Source organism: Amblyraja radiata, chromosome 13, assembly GCF_010909765.2.
Source record: "Amblyraja radiata isolate CabotCenter1 chromosome 13, sAmbRad1.1.pri, whole genome shotgun sequence".
Lineage (NCBI taxonomy): Eukaryota > Metazoa > Chordata > Chondrichthyes > Rajiformes > Rajidae > Amblyraja > Amblyraja radiata.
Genome location: NC_045968.1, coordinates 45,321,640 through 45,342,735, shown reverse-complemented (window position 1 = coordinate 45,342,735; position 21,096 = coordinate 45,321,640). Strand labels below are relative to the sequence as shown.

Below are 21,096 nucleotides of genomic sequence, written 5' to 3'. Positions count from 1 at the left end.
ACGGGCGAGGTGCTGCTGCTGCACTCCATGGGCTGCACTACGTCGGGACGGGTGAGGCGGGGTCAGACGTGGCGCTCCGACCCGACAGTCCTCTCGACCCGATAGTAGCAGTCAAATACAGGACAAGGGCGGTCCCGTATGGGACAAACCAATTTAACCCAATATACGGGATGTCCCGGCTAATACGGGACAGTTGGCAACCCTGGCCCCAGGCATTTTGCAGCCTTTGCAACTCGATATTGGATTCAACAATTTGAGATACTTTTCCCGTATAAGAATTGTTTCATTCTGCTGTTAGATAATCCATAACTTAATTTTTCCTCATACAGAACAATTTCCAGCTTCTCCTTTTGGTTTCACTTTCAGCAACACTTTTGAATTCGGGTCTCGACCCAAAATGTCGTCAATTCCATCCGTCAATTCCAATTGAGCTGCCTCAACCGCTCAGTTTCTCCAGCATTATTTGTTTACCTTTAAATTTAATATGTCCAATTATTTTTATAGCATCATAGAACAATTTTAAAAAAAATCTCCTTTCTCATAAATCTACTAAACAAATGGTTCCATAAATATTGGGATCACCTGGGAAACCTTGGCTCAGGTATATTCCTATTGTCTATACACAGTCTCCCACTCTTTGTACAACTTAAAACAAACTTGTTTTCTCACTTTGCCCTTTTCTGATGATGGAGTGTTGACCCAAACCATTAACTATGATGCTCTTTCCATAGAAGCAGCCAGACCTCCTGAGTATTTTCGAAGGTTTATGTTATTGTTTATAACGCAGGGAATGTGAAACCCATCTGTGCGTTGCAAGCTTGACAAAATGTCATTCAGTTAATACTAAGTTAATCTACTTTTGTGACCTTGAAGGATGAACATTATACAGGACATTGGGGATAACTCCCTTGCTTTTGCTCATACCTCGATGTTCTTTGGCATTCAACTAAAGAGTACAGGCAGGACTTTAGTTTAACATCACATTCGTAAAATAGCATCTTGGATAGTGCAGTACTCCCTCGGTATAGTGCTGACATCTAGGTCAACTCTCCAGCAGTCCCTCAGCACTGCACAGATATAGCAGTCCCTTAGAATTGCACAGCCATTTAGGCCAACTCTGGTACTCTCTCTACACTGGGTAGATATAGACCTCTGTCTTAGACACAATTCAAGGTAACTCTTGCACTGCCTCGCTATTGTTTTTGGAGAGGAAGCCTCAGTTTCTGTGCTCAAGTCTCTCGACTTGTGTATATGTCTTCTCATGCATGCATTACTCAAACCTTTCCCACACTGAACAGAATCATAAAGTGACGGGAGAATAAGTGTGGAAATGTTCACCTTTTATGAAGCAATCTTACTAAGTTCTAATTTTATGATTGGAAATGTTGGAACAGGCACAGAATTCTTAAACTAACGTACTATTTTTAAAAATCTGTGATTTTGAAAGACAAATTTATTCTTTGTACAAAAGTAAAATGACACATGTTTGTGGCTCAAAGATTGATGGTGGAGAAGTAGATTTGAATTTGTGGAACATTGGCATCAGTATTGGGGAAAGAGGAACTGTTCTGATGGGACATTTCAATTCTTTAAAAGACTGTAGAGACAGAACATGCTAGAGTAACTCAGCGGGTCAGGCAGCATCTCTGGAGAAAAGGGATAGATGATGTTTCAGGTCAGGACCCTTCTTCAGACTGGACTTTAAAACACTAGGCTTGCTTTCAGAAGTGTGCCACTTATAGAGTTAAAATCAATTGTAATGTATTGCAATGCCTTTGCTCCGTGGAACAATTGGTTTGGAGTCTGGATTCAGCACCACTTCCCGGCACTGAATGCAAACTCCAAATATATTATATGTCCACTTTTAGTATTGCTTTTTAATAAAAAGGGCTGTATAAATTGTTGTCAGACTACGCTTTTGGAACTGCATAGTTGACTCTGTGATTTAGCAGGAGGTAGACTAGTCCCATCTGTGGTCATGTGATGGTTGCCACAGTAATATCAGTTGCACGGCAGAACTGGGAGCTGAATCTTACAGATGACCTTGCTTTGTTAAAGTGACTCAACCCGATGAAACCCAGCTCAATCAGATGGCAAGTTGCTGCACATAAAAAGGACTCTAGGGTTTATCTCAGTAATAATTCCTCCAAAGGTTCAGAACCTTATATGTTTAATGTAACTATTATAAATGCAGTCTCATGCCACTGGTTACCATGCCAATGTAACCTTCCTTTATCTGTAAGACTTCTTTGCTCGTAATTAGATCTTTAATAATATATCTGCAAACAGTTAAACCGAGTGAAACAACGGAAGATGAATAATGGGAGGAAGCAAGGCACACGTTCATAGAGACAGACTGTGCAAGACTCCAAAAATGATACAATGGAAAAAACGCAAATGGGAGCAGAGAATTATTAATAGGAGATAAAGACATCAAGAGAATATTAAAAGTGAGGAATGTAAGAGAAAGGGAAAAGTGAGTGCTATTTAACCTGCGCATATACCCGTGTGAAATTGTGTTTGTTTGCTGTTTAAGATATTTGGGTTTAACAATCTCAAATACGACATTCAATAGCAGACTTGCTCTAATATAATTGCTAACTACTGAGGTGACCTGCCTAAGGCTGCGGTGACATTTTTATACTAAAAATAGGAGCAGTAAACATTGTATTTTCATCACAACGGTAATATTTTCACACTGGGGATCAGTTTTCTTATACCTCGCACTGTGATATAAGTGAGATTGGCAAAAGAACTGCAGTTGTGAGAAAAATTAAATGTTAGTGGGTGATAGAACTAAAACTCAATCCATTCACTTTGGGCAGCACCATAACAAGATTTTTTTTAAAACTTGTATTGTTTCCATTTTATCCTACTTTGTATTATGTGCAGCGAAACATCAACATTGTACGCGATTTTTATCGATAACGCAGTTCTGCCAATGTGATCTGGTATCTGATACAAGAGGGGATACCACCCACAGTAACGTCTTCTGGTTGGGAGGAATCTAACATCCGGCTGGAACCTATCCCTGAATAACCCACCATCTTCCAGAATCTGCAAACTATTTATGTATGCTGCAAGACAAACTATTTATGTATGCTGCAAGACAAACTATTTATGCGCGGTGCAGACACAAGGAACAGCAGATGCTGGTTTACAAAAAAAAGACACAAAGTGCTGGAGTAACTCAGCGGGTCAGGCAGCATCCCTGGAGAACATGGATGCATGAAGTTTCCCTTGACCAGCTGAGTTCCTCCAGCATTTTGCGTCTTTATGCACGCACGCTCTAAGCCAAGTCTTTAGATCAGTGCACAAGTGTATAATACTGGTGGTCACAGTATAGGAATAACCATGTTAGCAAGAGAGAGAGTGCCTAGTCACCAGGGTGTTTTCCTGGAATGGAAGGCTGTAGTTAGAAGGAGAGATTGGGTTTAATCTCAGTGGAACATAGCTTCTACAGTCGCCTCTACAGAGGTTTATAAAATTACTAGATTAAGAGCTGGTCCCCCGACGCAATATTCCACCTCTCCACCAATTCCACCGCTCCACCAATTACTTCAACCCAAACAACCATTTGCAGTGCATTTTTACTTCAACCCAAACAACCATTTGCAGTGCATTTTTACTTCAAGCCAACCATATTTTCATTTTCAAACCACATTAAGGGCACTCATAGTTGAGTAGACATGTGTTCAGTGTTATTCAGAGCTCAGAAAGACGTGACCCTCTGGCTTCCTCCATCTTGCAGAGACTGAATGAGGCACACCACTTCCTGGTTTTATAGTCCCCCCCCTCCCTCCAGCCGGGGCAGCAGAGAGAATGGCAAATTATTTTAAAACAATAATATCTCTCTGATTTTTCATCGATGGGAAAAATCCTCCGGTCCTGGAAGGCGAAGGGGGGCTCTGAGCGAGGTGGCCAAAAATGACGGCCGTAGTTGGCGGCGTTCTCTCGGAAATCGCAGCACAGTGAGCCAAAAGCGGTCAAGATCAGACTTTTAGTAATATAGATGGGAGCAGAGATAGGTTAGGTCATCATAATCTTGTTCCCATTGCAGGGTATACGAGAGCTATTGAGCACAAATTGGTCCCCTAATTTGAGGAAGGACATTCTTGCTATTGAGGGAGTGCAGCGTAGGTTTACAAGGTTAATTCCCGGGATGGCGGGACTGTAATATGCTGAGAGAATGGAGCAGCTGGGCTTGTACACTCTGGAGTTTAGAAGGATGAGAGGGTATCTCATTGAAACATATAGGATTGTTAAGGGTTTGGACACGCTAGAGGCAGGAAACATGTTCCCAATGTTGTGGGAGTCCAGAACCAGGGGGACAGTTTAAGAATAAGGGGTAAGCCATTTAGAACGGAGACGATGAAACACTTTTTCTAACAGATAGTGGTGAGTCTGTGGAATTCTCTGCTTCAGAGGGCGGTGGAGGCAGGTTCTCTGGATGCTTTCAAGAGAGAGCTAGATAGGGCTCTTAAAAATAGCGTAGTCTGGGGATATGGGGAGAAGGCAGGAACGGGGTACTGATTGGGGAAGATCAGCCATGATCACATTGAATGGCGGTGCTGGCTCGAAGGGCCGAATGGCCTGCTCCTGCACCTATTGTCTATTGTCTATTGTCACAGGTTTATGGTGAAAGGGGAGAAATTTAAAGGCCACATATTTCACACCTGACTAGTTGGAACAAGCTGCAGAGCAAAAGCAGAAACTGTTTGACATCATTTGAAAGGCATTTGGGTGGGAACTTGGGAGGGAAGGGAATAGGGGATTACAGGCCTAACAGGCAAATAGGATTAGTGTAGGCCAGCATCGTGGTCGGTATGGATGAGATGGGCCGAAAGGGCCCATTTCTGTGTTATAGTTTTTGATGATTCTACCTCTCATGCCGTGGATAATAAACCGGTGTGACAGCCTCAGAGAATTGGTCCTCTTGATGTAGAATTCCAAACTGACAGTTGAATCAATCTTTCTATGAACTCTCTGAACTCATCTTCAAGTCGACCGTTGCAAATTTGTTTTGTCAATCTACACAAAGATTAAAATCACCCGTGATTTGCAGCACTGTTTTTACAAGCTGATTTGTTGATTTATCCTCCATCAATAGGGGTCCTTTAGACAACTCTCACCAGGACTTTTGTCCATTGTTATTTCTCACCTCCACTCAAACTGATTCGACAAATTGGTCTTCTCACCAAAGATAATTTCTCACAAGTGTACTCTTCTCATCATTAGTAGCACCGTTGTCCCATGTCCTTTCCCTTTGTATAGGCAGAGAATTCCATAGACTCACAACTCTCTGAGTGAAAAAGTGTTTCCTCAACTCCGTTCTAAACGGCTTACCCCTTATTTTTAAACTGTGGCCCCTGGTTCTGGACTCCCCCAACATCGGGAACTTATTTCCTGCCTCTAGCGTGTCCAACCCCTTAATAATCTTATATGTTTCAATAAGATACCCTCTCATCCTTCTAAATTCCAGAGTATACAAGGCCGTCTACTCCATTCTCTCAGCATATGACAGTCCCGCCATCCCGGGAATTAACCTTGTGAACCTACGCTGCACTCCCTCAATAGCAAGAATGTCCTTCCTCAAATTTGGAGACCAAAACTGCACACAATACTCCAGGTGTGGTCTCACTAGGGCCCAGTCCAGGCATTTGGATAGGCACATGGATACGTAGGAAATGGAGGGAAATGGGTTATGCGCAGGTAGGTAAGAGATGGCATCACGTTCACAATGCATTAGGAATGTAATTTACCCAAACCTTATTCATACCTAATCGAATTTAAAGTATAAATGTTGCATTCAAGTGTAAGTTAAATGACTCGCTACAGTATGCACCAGATTGCACAATTTCAAGTTGAAAAATGCAAAAGCTCCCTACCTCCTCCCACACCCTTCCCCCCGTTCGGTATTACAACTGCGCATGTCTAGGTCATGGGTCATTCGGGATAAACATTCTCGAAAGCTGAGCTACTGTGCGTGTACGGACCTGCATATTAATTTCAATGAGATTCATAAATAAATGTATCCGTCAAATATGTCAGCAGTAGGCCACAGCGTACTGCAGGCTGCACAAATCCACAATTGCATCTATTTAAGTTATTGACTCAATACAGCCTTGAAAATGCAAGAATGCCAGGAACGAACCTGTCAATTATCAAATCCCTGGCATTAGCCTGACTCACAGCCATTTAAATTTGATATTGATTTACACGAATTACAAGTTGTGTGGTCAACCAATTTGAGACAGCCCTTACGAAAAAACCTTCCTGGATTGAAGGAAACGAGGAGAATGAGCTGTGTGGGGGGTAGGTTGGAAAGTTCAGATTGGATTCGAACAGGCTGGTTAAACTTTTAAGGCGAGTTGGCTTAAATAAAGATGCTGTTGCTTTAACCTCTGGGGTTGGTTCCAGTCTGTTAGGGCACACAGTTGGGAGCCAGGTCTTGGTGACTGGGCGATGATAATTATGAGAATTTACAGCCATTTGAATCACAGCCAAACTAGTGGTTTCACTCAGCAGTCGGTCGCAGCTCCCCAGTTGACGGGACCTGTTCTCGCTCTCTTTGAAGGAGGAGCCGCCCGCCTCAGAGAGTGGACAAGTGTGGAGCCAATCCGCAATATGAGTGGGAGCATTTTCTCAATCAGACTTTGTCGACAGTTGGGGTGGGGGATCTGGGAGAGAGAGAGAGAGAGAGCTGGCGATGCGGCACAGATGGAACAGTTTAATAACGACCCATTAAAATCCGTCCTTCGGCCACTCGGCAACCTGGACTGATCTGATTTGACAGCCCTCTCGCTAGCACGCTGCGTGCCCGATCCTAACGCAGAACCTCCACAAAACCTTTGGGCTTCGGGTAACACCTGCACAAAGAGCCTCTGCTAACAAGGGCTGGCGAACTGTGCTGGTCACCGTGTACTGGGCGAGATGGCTGGGGATAACGCACCACAATCACCGCAAACTTGAAACAGCACAGACCTGCCACTCAATCTATCCAATACTAAAGGCATTTTGCAGTTAAATGTCTTATATCGGATTTGGCGGCTACTTCACAGGGCCAACCATGTACTCAGTTTTCCTCTGAGGTGAATCTTTGCCTTAACGGTACATTCACACCGCCTGTAGGTAAAGCATCAGCCCACATCACACTGAGACAGTCGCTGTTTGCCTCAGATTAAATATATTTTTACACAATAATCATGAATAAAGATAAGAAAATGTTTCAAACACAAGTAATATTTTCTTATTCCAGTAGCAAACACATTAATGATTAAATTAAAATAATAAATTCTTTAACTTTTTGAATATCCCATAATTGCAGATTAATGAACTGAACAGGAACTGGGACTGTGTGAAGTACAATACAATACAATACAATACAATACAATACAATTCAATTTATTGTCATTTGGACCCCTTGAGGTCCAAACGAGATGTCGTTTCTGCAGCCATACATTACAAACAAATAGACCCAAGACACAAAATAATTTACATAAACATCCATCACATTGCTGTGATGGAAGGCCAAAAAAACTTATCTCTCCACTGCACTCTCCCCCCCGATGTTAGAGTCAAAGTCAAAGTCAAAGCCCCCGGCGGGCGATGGCGATTGTCCCGCGGCCATTAAAGCCACGCCGGGTGATGCAAGGTCGCTCACCGGGTCTTGATGTTAGAGCCCCCGGCGTGCGCTCGCAGAGTCCCGCAGCCATTCCAAGCCGCGCGGGGCGATGGTGTAAGGCCCCGCTCCAGGAGCTCTTCAATCCCGCAACTCGGGCGGGAGAAGTCGCCGTTGCGGAAGCCCTGAAAAGCGGTCTTCCTCCAGGGACCCGCGGGCTCCCGGTGCCGCCGTCCGCCAAACCCGCAGTTGCAGCCTCCGAAGCTCCGGAGGTCGGGCCGCAGCAGCGTCCACCACAGCTCCACCCGCTCTGGACTCGGCCAGCTCCGCGACGGTGAGGTGAGTAGTCGGCACCAGAGCCCCCGGTCTTCCTGTTGGAGGCCGCTCCTCATTGCAGCCCCAACGACAACGGAGACCCGACAAAGAAAAGGTCGGGTCTCCCGTGCAGGGAGAGATTTAAAAGTTACCCCCTCCCCCCCCCACACCACCCCCCACCCCCCCCCACACACATACCCCAACAAAAAATAACAAAACTACATAAAAACATAGACATAAAATAATAAAAACGCAGACGGACTGCAGAGGCCGCTGCTGACGAGAGTCGCGCCGCCCACCGAAAGTAGTGAGTAGTGAGTGAACAAGAAAGGAAGCTATTGAGTTGACAGAATTCTAAATTAATTCCTTGGTAGAATAGTTAACAATTTATACCCAGTTTATACAGCGCTGCATTCGCTTTAAAAAAAATTTCCGAATGACCTTTGACAAATCCCATGATTCCTTGCATTTATCGAGATACCGAACTCGCTTATTGTCCTTTCAACTGTCACATTCTCACTTTAAAGCTATGCCCTCTAGTGTTGGACATTTCCATTCTGGGAAAAGGGTTCTGACTGTCTACCTTATCTATGCCTCTCACAATTTTCTATCCATATTGGTCTTATTCTAATTAATAATTATTAAATTATAATTTCTTTTTTTAAGATTTAAATTTTATCCATATTGATTAAAAACTGCAAATGCCCCTTTTGAAGTAGAGGGGAAAACAGAAAGCCAGAAACTGTGGGTAGTTAGCATAATATCTGTCACTGAGAAAAGCTGTAAGCCATTATTAATGAAGCAGTGGAAGAACTTTAACAAACTGATAGTATAATGGAGCATAGTCAACATTGTTTTAGGAAAGGGAGGTTGTATTTGACAGATATATTTGAGCTCTTTAAGGATGTAATTAACAAGGTGCATTAAGGTTAACCTGTAGTTTATTTTTGATTTCCCAAAGGCATTTGATAAAGTGATAGATAAAAGGTTATTATTACACAAGGTATTGCAATACATTGCACCGGGGGTATATATTAATATGGATAGAAGATTAGCTGACGAAGAGAAAACAGAGTTAAGATAAATTAATAATTTTCAAGTTGGTACATTCTAATTAATGGTACAGGATTTTTGCTGGAGCTCCTGAGATGCAGGCACTGAATGTATTGAAGCTCAATTTGCTGTATGCAGGAAAGCAAATTGTTAGGAGGACTAAGAAAATTGATGTGGGCGGGCAACAATTTGTACAGATGTACAATGTGGGGATTTGTGAGGCTCTCCTCTTGGATAGCAAGGATAGAAATTAAATATTGAGTAGAATGTTGTTTAAATGGAGAGAGACTAAGGAATACTGCTATTTGCAAGGACCTGGGTGTCATGCATGAAACATCAGCAAAGTTAGCATACACATACGTGATTAAAGTAATTAGGAAGGCAAAAGACCATAATTCCAAAGGGGATAGAGTGTAAAAGTAGGGAACACTTGCTATAGCAGTACAGGGCTCAGGCAAAGCTGGATTAGTGCTTACAGTTTTTATCACCTTACTGTCAAAGTGAGGCAGCACGCAAATTGGAGGAACAGCACCTCATATTTTGCTTGGACAGTTTACAACCCAGTAGTATGAATATTGATTTATCTAATTTAAAGTAACTCTTGCATTCCCTCTCCATTCCTCCACAGACTAGTCGTCCTGCTTGCTTCACTGTCGGCATCCATATATCCCTTTGTTATCACCTCTTCCACAGCCAACAATGGACCATTGTGGGCTCTGCCATTCCTTGGTCATCAGTGCTGGCTCTGATTTGTTCTGAATCTTTTCAATACCTCTAGTTTCCCTGACTCTGAATCTGAAAAAGGGTGGTGACCCGTCACCTATTCGTTTTCTACAGAGATGCGACCTAACCCCCTGAAATACTCCAGCATTTTGTGTCTCTCTAAGGAAGGGACAATTATTTTGGCGACAGTACGGAGAAGCTCACCATTTGATTCCTGGAATGAATTGGTTCACTTATGTGGAATCACTGAGCAGGTTGGGCTGTACGCATTGGAACTTAGCAGAAATAGTAAGATTAAACGAGAACTTACCAGTTTGAAGTTTGATCGTTATTTTATGAGGAGTAATGTTGAGGGAATACGTGAAGAACCCCGCCAGGACGCATGCGTGTCATTCTTCAAAGCAGCGGTGTGAAATCACAGATAACTGTAATGACTAAACATAGTAAGATTAGAGAAGAGATACCAGTTGAGTATATGATCAAGGGTGGGAGCGGAGGGCACGTATTCCCTCAACGTTACTCCTCATAAAATAACGATCAAACTTCAAATTGGTAAGTTCTCGTTTAATCTTACTATTTTACTTCGGAGTCACGTGAGTGACTACGTGAAGATTTTAAAGCTCCGTGATCTCATGCCGTGGTAACGAGTCCATGCATCACATCTGCCTTGATTATGGGGAGAATAGTGTTAACATCATTAGACATCAATACGATATTGAAAAAACAATGATAAATTTATTAACACCAAATTATAGCCCCTATTTATGGGGTAAAATTATATTACAGAACTTAAAATTGTTTCTGCAAATGTTCCAGGTTCAATTACTGGTTTGTTATAAAATCGTTGGAAAGTTTTCTCCGTTGACCATCCTGCTGTCTTGAGGATTTGGTCCATAGGAACATCCAACTTCATAGCTGCCGATGTAGCTGCAGCCCTGGTGGAGTGAGATTTAAAAATGTTAGTGTCTACTCCAGCCTTTATTAGGACCTGTTTTAGCCATCTCGAGATGGTCTGGACTGTCACTTTTTTGTGTGGCTGTTTGTAGCTGATTAAAAGTGCCATTTCTTTGCCTCTGATGATCTTAGTATACTCCATATATAATAGTAAGTGTGTTACAATACACAGACGATCATCTGTTGGGTAGGCCCTGGATTCTATTTTTAGGCCTGCTGACCCCTGTCTGTTCTGTTTGACTAATTCATTGATGTGAAAAGTTAAATTTCCAGATGAAATAGTCATGTTGTCCAGCCTTAGTTTCTGTAGCGACTGGACCCTATGTGCCCGTGACCAAGGCCATCAGCATGACTGTTTTCATAGTCAGTTTCTGTAGGGACAGAGCTGTAGCTGGAGACCAGTTTCTTAACATGGTCAGTACAATGCTCACATCCCATATTTGGGAGTACCTGGTTCTTGGGGGATTAACATTAAAAATGCCCCTCATGAGTTTGGTTACCAGGGGGGGTGTCCCAACAGAATGCCGCTCTGTTCCTTGCCACAGGTATGTTGACAGAGCACTTCTGGCGCAGTTGATGGCACTATAACTGAGCCCCTCATCGTAATGGAGGCTTGCCAGGAATTCCAGAACAGACGGGATGTTCATAGATCTGTGGGTGATGTTATTGTTGTGACATTACATTTCCCATTTCTTGATGTACACCAAGTACTGTTTTTTGGTGGACTGTCTGTGGGCCGCTGAAATAATATCCACTGTTCGGTCCGTCAGTCCCAGGTGTAGTAGAGGTGCTTTCAAACTCTACAAATTAATAGGTTTGTATAATTATGACATGGGTGACTTTCCCTTGTTACGGGATGAACCAGTAAATTAGGTCTATGATGGATAGTGATGCATGGTTCTAATACCATGTCGAGTATCACCGGGAACCATGGTTGAGTAGGCCAATCGGGTACTATCAAAATACCAGACGCAGAGTCTTTCTGTATTTTCCTTAATACCCGACTGATGAGGCAGAAAGGAGGGAATGCATAAATAAACAATTTCCCCCAATGCAGCGAAAATGCATCTGTTGCCACTGCCCCAGGGTCTGGTTCCCATGAAACATAATTCGATAACTGGTGATTGAGCCTGGATGCGAATAGATCGATATCTGGTGTTCCATACCGTGCTGTAATTTCAGCAAATACATTTTTATCCAACATCCATTCAGTGTTTTCATTGAATTTGCATGACCTGGTGTCTGCCACTAAATTTAGTTTACCTGGTAAGTAGGTAGCTGATATCCAAATATCTCTCTGGATACACCATTGCCAAATTGTGTTGGCCAGATTGTCACATGATGTCGATTTGTTTCCACCCATATGGTTGATATATGCTACCACGGTGGTGTTGTCAATTTGTAGTCTAACATGCTGGTGATATAACCCAGAACAATATGACTTAAGGCCAAAGAATGCACTTAACATTTCCAGGTAGTTTATGCCCAGTGTTTGTAATAATGATGCCTCCTGTGCATTCCATCTCCCTCCACAGCTGGAGATGGAATTGGTAGCACCCCAACCAAGTGCACTGGCATCAGTTTGTAGTACCATAGACGGGTTGCTGATAATGATTGGATTGGAACAATGCCTAATGTTATCTTTCCACCATTTTAGTTCCATTATGGCCTCTGTTGGTAGCTTCATTGGTCTGTCAAAATGACCACCATTAATTTTGAGTGCTCGTATTTTAGCCCTCTGTAAATTTCGATAATGTAAAGGTCCGAATTGTGTGGCTGGAAACGCAGTCACTATTTTGCCAATTATTCTTGCTACCAGTCTGATGTATGGTTTAGTGATGTCAATGATTTTGCTGCAAGCCTCTATTAAGGCTGTAACCTTTTCTTTCGGCAAAGTCACTGACATGTGAACTGAGTTAATGGTGAACCCCAGATAATCCATTGTGGTTGAAGGCGTTAATTTAGATTTAACTGGATGGATGATAAACCCCAGTTTTTCAAATAATTGTTTTGTGGCTGTTACCGTTTGTTTAGCCAATTCCAAAGTTTTGCCCACAATAAGTAAGTCATCTAGATATGCCATTACCATGTGTTTTTGTTTCCGCAGAAACGCTAGGGCTGGTTTCAAAAATTTAGGGAACAGCCTGGGGGCTGATGTTAGGTCATTAGGTAGTGCCCTGTACTGCCATCTCTGACCCATCCAGTTGAATTTTAAATAACATCTGTGGTCACTTCTTATGGGTACTGTATAGTAAGCATCTTTTAAATCGATGCTTGCCATGTAGTAACCTTTGGAAATCAATTGCTTAGCAGTAACAAAGGTTTCCATCTTGAAATGAATATATTGTACGAAAGTATTCAAATTAGTCAAATCTATGATGATGCGGCAACCACCATCTTTCTTGTTTTTGATAAAGATATTGGACACGAATTCCTGTGATTCGTGTTGGGTTTTCTCAATTACTCCTTTTTTATAAAGCCGCTGTAGTTCAGCATGCGCTTTTGATTTTTCTTTGCCTGTAAGCATGAACATTTGGTTCGGTACATGCTGAACTGGAGGGTTATGTTTTTGTATAAATTCTATGGTATAACCCTGGATACTGCTTAAAATATAAGTGTTGGTAGTTAACTTATTCCATGCATCCAGATAGAATTGTAATCTCCCACCAACCTCCATGCTCCCTTCAATTCGTAAGGAACCAGACCCACCTACCTCCATGGTTACCAGTGGTAGGTTTGTTACTTTTTCGGCATCCTCCGTGGACGTTGAGGCGCCGGTGTCTGGGTCTGTAGTTGGGTCGGTGTTGAGGGTTTGCGCATTTTCCAGGAAGGCCGGTCTGGGCCATGGCCTAAAAAAGACCGATGTTGAGTGTTCCTGGCCTTCGAGCTTTCACCAGTTTGTCTTGGCCGACTGGTGGGTGCGTAGGGGTGCTGTTTCTGGCCGAAGTCGTTTTTGGACGTTGCTTTAATGAGCCCCAGGGTTTTAGCCTCTTCGTCAAGTTCTTTTACCTGTTTGGATAAGTCACCTCCAAATAGTAATATTGGTGGTTTGGAGGTTCCAGGTTTGCACAGGCCTGCAAATTTGGGGTCTAAAGCCGGTTGGATGGCACTCTTCCTAATACTATTTAACTCGTATTGGGAGTTGCAAAATAAAGCCAGTGCATCCTGGTGATCTTGTTCGTTTAATGTGCGGGCGAAAGCCGTAGTTCCCGCTGTTAGGACTTTCAGAACTTTCTGTAGTTTCAAGTCCCTGGCTCTGATTGAGGCTCCGACATGTTTCCAAATACACTGGTTGACACTGGGAACATTTAGTGATTTGCAGTTCCCTGGTGGTAAGTGTCTTGCTGTGGTGTCCAATAATGCCTGTCCTTGTAGCTGGTTGAATGACATGTAGTCGATACTTGCAGCTATTTTAGGCTCCAGGTTTTGGCCAGTTTGGTCGGGTTGAATGAACTGGGACACCATATCCAATAGGTTTTCTTGCACCCCATGCACACTAGGGGTATGTTCTGCACACCCCTCTTCAGGGTCAGCCCAGAATTGACCCCCCGTACTCCCCTCTGATGAGGGAGAAACACTGTGCAGCCCTACAAGAGGTACTGCTGTAGGACTTACTAGCTGCCCACTGTGACTAGGCTCCACCTCCCGGAGCCTGCCACTTTGGAGTATTTGCTCCAACAGCCGCTCCAACTGGCTCCTATGCTCTCGGGCACCGGCCACTCGCGGCTGCTCCTGTTCCTCAAGCCGCTCCAACCAGCTCCAATGCTCTCGGGCACTGGCAGCTCGCGGCTGCTCCTGTTCCTCAAGCCGCTCCAACCGGCTCCAATGCTCACGGGCACTGGCCGCTCGCGGCTGCTCCTGAAGCCGCTCCAACCGGCCCCAATGCTCACGGGCACTGGCCGCTCGCGGCTGTTCAAAGTCGGACTCATCGGAGTCAACGACTATCAGTTTTTTGCTTCGCTTTACCGCCCGGCCGTGGTGTTGATTTGGCCGGAGCGGGAGCGAAGTCGGGCACAGCTGTTCCCATTACGGGAGATTGGTGTGCCGTTGGCCGCTGCTGGCTGCCCGCAACTCCGCGGTTCTCCCCCGCCAGCTTTTTCGCAGACTTCTTGTTTCTCGTGGATCTGTCCATGCCTCCACCTGTGAAGTAAGTGGAAAGAACGCAGAGTCTCCTTACCTGCTGTTCCAGGCTTTTAAATTCTGCCGCTATGGGGAACGTCGTTCCCCCTGCTGTGACTCGTTGCAATGCGTGTAGCGATATGACACGCATGCGTCCTGGCGGGGTTCTTCACGTAGTCACTCACGCGACTCCGAAGTAAAATAAGGTCATTTTATTGAAACATGTAACATTCTGAAGAAACTTGAGGGATGGACACAAAGAAGATGTTTTTAATTGTGGAGAAATCTAACACAAGGGGAGTTTGCTTCACAATAACAAGCTCAAGGATACATGAGAACCCACGTTCAAGTATACTTGAGAATTTAGATAAGAGATGTTTCAGGTCAGAACTCTCTTCAGGGAGTCTGAAGAAGGGTCCCAACCCAAAACATCACCTATCAATGCTCTCTAGAGATGTTGGCTGATCTGCTGATTTGCTCCCACACTCTGTGTCTTTTTTCTTGTAAACCAGCATCCACAGTTCCTTGAGTTTAAGAAGGAACTGCAGATGCTGGAAAATCGAAGGTACACAAAAATGCTGGAGAAACTCAGTCTGAAGAAGGGTTTCGGCCCGAAACGTTGCCTATTTCCTTTGCTCCATAGCTGCTGCTGCACCCGCTGAGTTTCTCCAGCATTTTTGTGTACCTTCTGCAGTTCCTTGTGTCTACATGAGTAATTCATCGGTTCATTTGTGGTAAAGATGTAGATTGTAAAATAATTGTAGAAGATGCATATTTAAAGTGGATAAAAGAAACTCCCACAAATACTTGCACATCTCAGTACAGAATAGTCATCAGTATACATGGCCTTGCAGAGCCACTTGTAAGAGACAGTGCAAACATTTTACTTGTGCTGAATTTGCTAAATTCCTCAGCAAGAATTGAACCGAATTTGCATATGCAGCTTCTCTTCACTGTCCTCAAATGGGTTGGAAGACTGTGAAAGTTGGACTGCAAAGTAGGATGAATGACAAGAAGTGAACCTGGACAGAAAATGCAAATTTCTACTTTCACTATCATGATACTATGCACAACTACACGACAGATAACTGATTGGCAGTCTTGGCTGGGTGTATTTGGGTGGTGAAGTCAGAGGGCACCACAGTGTGTTCCAAGAGAATTAAGTAGAAAAAAACAAAAAGACCAGAGCTCATGAAGGTCACTTTGAAGTAGATAACCTTTTATTGTCCAGGATGACGCACTAAGCATTTGGTCATCAGGGCATATCATTCATTACATGAGACTCGTTTCATTAGAGTTTTCTCTGGATGGCAATCACAGGACGTAGAGCCTTCAGGGCCACCCAGAATGCTCCCACTGCTCCAGAGATATTGTAGGCCAGCACAGTGGTGCAGCTAGTGGTGATAGGCATAGCTGGGGGATCTCCGCGTCATGGTGATATCAGTGCTTGCCAGTGCATGAAAATAGAGTCTTAGATGGAACTCGACTGATTTTAACTGCTGAAACATGAATGTTGTTTTTTTTAATTCAATGTTTCAACACATTGAATGGTGCTGTAATGATATCTTATTTAACCTTGTTCTTCGGTAGAAATCATCTCATGGCCCACTGCATGACAGATCTCAGCAGCGGATATAGTCTCAGCACTATCATTAACACCTCAACTGAGTAATTCTTATCCCTGCATTGACTGGGATGATGGATCTGTGTTTTGACATGTTAAAGCCTTGCCTCATGCGGAGCAATGACTCAGAACCCCTTTTGTGGTGACTCTGCCTTACAAGCTGTATTGTCAATGGGAGGCATTCAGCTCAGGATGGGATGGGAAACTAAAGGCAGAATCATCCCAATGCTGCATGCCGGTGATTCTGAAGTGCCTGGGAATGTGACATTTGCTGATATTTTCCACAGGGAATGTTCATGCATATCACACGATGTATTTTGATTGTCGAAGAGAAGTTAATACATATACAAGGGCTTGAGATACATTCTTGTGTTGGGAAACAAATCAACTCCAACAGGGGAAATAAATACAAGTAATCGTGTGCTCTTTTTGCTTTCAGGATCGAACAGATGAGTGTGCAAGCAATCCCTGTCACTATGGCAACTGCAGCAGCCACATCGATGGCTATGCTTGCATTTGCGAAGAAGGCTATCAAGGTGAAAACTGTGAACAGCCGCCACAAAGCACTCCTGCCCCTCTGTGGGCAGAGTCCACGTTGCCTTGGCAACCTGAGCCGGCCTCAACGTCTATGGTTCCGAAAGTAACCCCATCCACGTCCTCATGGCAAACAACTACCTTGTCGTCTTGGCACCCAGCGGCAGGGCACAATGTGGTAGGCCTAACTTGGGACCTCAGAGAGGTAAGGAATCTGCTTATTAAACTCATTACGTAAGCAATTTGTAGGCGGGACTATTTCCTGAGGCAAATGTTAGTCTTTTGGCAAAATAATTCTGCTTTCTCTAGTTCTGTCGAGCAAATTGCAGGAATTCTATCATCTGATGGGGCAGCACAGCGGTAGAGTTGCTTCCTGGGTTCGATGCTGACTATGGGTGCTGTCTGTACGGAGTTTGTACATTCTCCCTGCGACTACATGTGTTTTCTTGGGGTGTTCCGGTTTCCTCCCACACTCGAAAGATGTACAGGTTTATAGGTTAATTGGCTCCGGTAAAATTGTAAATTGTCCCTAGTGTGTAGGATAGTGTTAGTGTACGGGGTGATCAGTGGTCGGTGCAGTCTCAGGGAGAGGGGGGGTGGGCCTGTTCCACTCTGTATATCTGAAGTTGGAAGTCTAATTCTTCAACAAGGTGCTTGGGGTGCAGATTTTGCCTGGATAGTTACAGTGATTTTACTGTTGGATTTCTGTGTCAGTATATTCTTTTGAGAAATAGATCCAGCTATTACCTCCACTTGCAAGAAAAATGTCTACAAATATACATTAAGAGGAGAAGACACAAAGTGCTGGAGTGACTGATGAGACCATCTGAAGAAGGGTCCCAACCCGAAACGTCACCTACCCATGTTCTCCAGGGATGCTGCCTGACTCGCTGAGCCACTTCAGCACTTTGTGTCTTTCTTTTTGTAAACCAGCATCTGCAGTTCCTTGTTTCTACATTAAGACAAATCTGCTTATCAGGGATGCTGGACTTTTGTAATGAAATTAATAATCAATATAATCTGAGGGAAGGGCGAAAAATATATATATTTTACAAAAAAGTATTACTTCAATTAATATTTAAAGGAAGTGAATGCACAACAACACTTGATGTTTAAAATCCATGAAAATGACACTAGACAGTGAATACTTAATCAGTAGAGTAGATTTCTACCAAGAGGTTGGTAGATATTTTTAAGGCGCAGATTGACAGATTACCATGGGCCATGGAACCGGGGGGGGGGGGGCTTTTTTTGGGCTACTGTACGGGGTAATCGCTGGTCGGCGCAGAATCGGTGGGCCGAAGGGCCTGTTGCTGCGCTGAATCTCTAAAGTCTAAAAGGCTGTGGCCTAAAGACCAAAGGCCAGACTGATATGTGTGGGATATGTGTAGGAAAGAACTACAAAGTCCCCCCCCCCCCATGTATTGAGAGGTTGGAGTCAATCCCCCCCCATGTTTTGTGAAACATCTTGCAGCAAACCCGAAGCCTCCGAAGTCGGGTGGCAGCCGCAACGCCACCACAGCCTCCGAAGTCAGCCAGCTCTGTGATGGTAAGTCCACAGGCTCTGCGATCGAGGTCGATTCCAGTTGGAGGCCGCCATATTTACTATTATGAATTTGACCAAATTTAAATTCACTTAATCTCTTATTCCTCGTGACTACAAAACTCTACTTCAGAATGTGCCCAACAACTCCAAAGTATCTCATTGGGGTTTAATGATTTCAGTAATTGGGTAATTCCTTGGAAAATGAACCAAAATGTCACACACATTACCAAATGGCATCACATAAAGTAATACATTAAAAAAATCTTATAAGAGAATAATCTTATTCATTGCTGTTATCCTACATACAGAACTATATTGCTTGTCTGCTAAAGACACGAACATTCTAGCTTTTTAATATTCTCAGAATGTGTTGTTCATGTAGGTCTTGCAGACATTGGATCTGGCATCCTGTTGTTTAAATGTGACATTAACATAATTGCCTTCATAACATTGATTGTACTTGCTGTGGTTCGCCATCTTAATGAAATCTAAATGATGTATGCAGTTTGCATAAACCTGAACACTAAAATCTAGTAACTCCAATTAATAAATACAACAGATATTCGGCATGCTAATGTCAATGGGAAATGTTTCCATTTTATTTACCTTTTTCATCTTCTTCACTCAATTCTTAGAGATAGAGTCATGCAGCACAAAACAGGCCCCATCGGCCCAACTATTCCCTTTATCATGTATCTGTACATTGTGGATGGCTTGATTGTAATCATGTATTGTCTTTCCACTGACTGGTTAGTTAGCATGCAACAAAAGCTTTTCACTGTATCTCAGCACATGCAACAATAAACTAAACTCAAATTCTAAACCACGGCTCTTCGATCCAATGCCGGTGTTGCAGCCATTTCACTCCCATACCCAATGAATATGACATCCTGAGGTTCATGAGAAAGGAATTCTAATGTCCATGGCAATCCTTGATGCTTGCCTTGAAGGAAGCAGCTTCAACTGGGTGGCACGTGGCGCAGTGGTAGAGTTGCTGCCTTACAGCGCTTACCGCACTTGCGGCAATACGGGCGCTGTCTGTATGGAGTTCGTACGTTCTCCCTGTGACCTGCGTGGGTTTTCTCCGAGATCTTTGGTTCCCTCCCACACTCCAAAGACGTGCAGCTATGTAGGTAAATTGGCTTGGTAGATGTAAAAATTGTCCCTGGTGTGTGTAGGATAGTGGATTAATATGCGGGGATCGCTGGTTGGCGCGGAGTCGGTGGGCTGAAGGGCCTGTTTCTGCGCTGTATCTCTAAACTAACTAAATTGTGTGAAAGATTCTTAGCAATTAATGTTCTGCAACCATTTCCTGCGTAGCCCTCTCGCCTGCAAACTTCATCATTTTATCCCTGGTTACTCGGGTACGTTGAAACTTCCTCTCGAGCAATGTCATGTTAACGTCCAACACTGAGGCATTGCCTTGCTCTTGCACCACTCCTCATTATAGACAACTGTTATTTGAAATATTCTCTGTTTTGCTCCAGCTTTCTGTCTTTGGGAATTTTCCAGCATCAGCCAATAAGTTGATTTAGTTGCATAACCCTGTCATAGAGCGAAAGGTATTTTCTTCCAAGGATATTAAGTTGTCAACAATGTTACATGTAGTTTCTAAAATACGTCTTCCATTTATGATGCTATTTTGCAAATTTTCAATCTCCCATTTCTTACTCAGGTAGTTTGATTGTCGCCGTCAACTCAATGTGTTGTGTAACCAGCTCACTCGACTGCCTTCAGTACTTGTCAACAAGTATCTGTTATCTGGAGATTTTCTATCCAACATTAGTGGGAGAGTCTCAGACCAGAGAGCATTGCCTCAAAATAAAAGGGCCTACCTTTAGAAAGGAGATGACTGGGCAGTTACGGTGGCGCAGCGGTAGAGTTGCTGCCTTACAGTGAATGCAGCGCCGGAGACCTGGGTTCGAACCCGACTACGGGTGCTGTCTGTACGGTTTATACGTTCTCTCCGTGACCTGCGTGGGTTTTCTCTGACATCTTTGGATTCCTTCCACACTCTAATGATGTACAGTTTGTAGGTTAATTGGCTTGGTAAATGTAAAAATTGTCCCTAATGTGCGGGGATCGCTAGTCGGCGCGGATCCGGTAGGCCGAAGGCCCTGTTTCTGCGCTGTATCTCCAAACTAAACAAAATTAAACTAAAATGAGGTGGAATTTCTTTAGCCAGAGGGTGGTGAATCTGTGGAATTAATTGCCGGGTCTTTGGGTATTTTTAAAGAGGAGATTGACAGGTACTTGACTGGTGATGGTGTCAAAGGCTACAGGAAGAAGGCAGGTAAATGAGGTTGAGAGGGAAAGATAGATCAGCCATGATTGAATGGCGGAGTAGACGATGGACCGAATGGCCTCATTCTACTCCTATGTCTTATGAATTTATGAACCTACCTGACCAACATTCTGTTAGAACACATCTTGTGCATCTAGGGCTGAAAGTGCCTCACTGGTCAAGCAATAATCTCATCAAAAACACAATCCCTCAGTCTATGTGAATCAATTTAGTCCATTCCAGGTACTTGCTTAATGCCCATAATTATGATAGGCATCTGTGTCCAACTATCCCTGCTAGACAACTAGTGGTCCACAAAGTGC

At 43.6% G+C, this 21,096-nt stretch overlaps 1 protein-coding gene across 1 annotated transcript in view; it reads left to right on the top strand.

The window, feature by feature from the left end:
- The window catches only part of dner (delta/notch like EGF repeat containing), a 231,198-nt gene that overhangs the window by 68,248 nt on the left and 141,854 nt on the right, over positions 1-21,096 (top strand). The window contains exon 2 of the mRNA XM_033031924.1: positions 16,849-17,148. Within this exon, the coding sequence (XP_032887815.1) occupies positions 16,849-17,148 (300 nt within the window). The remainder of the gene's footprint in view (positions 1-16,848; positions 17,149-21,096) is intronic.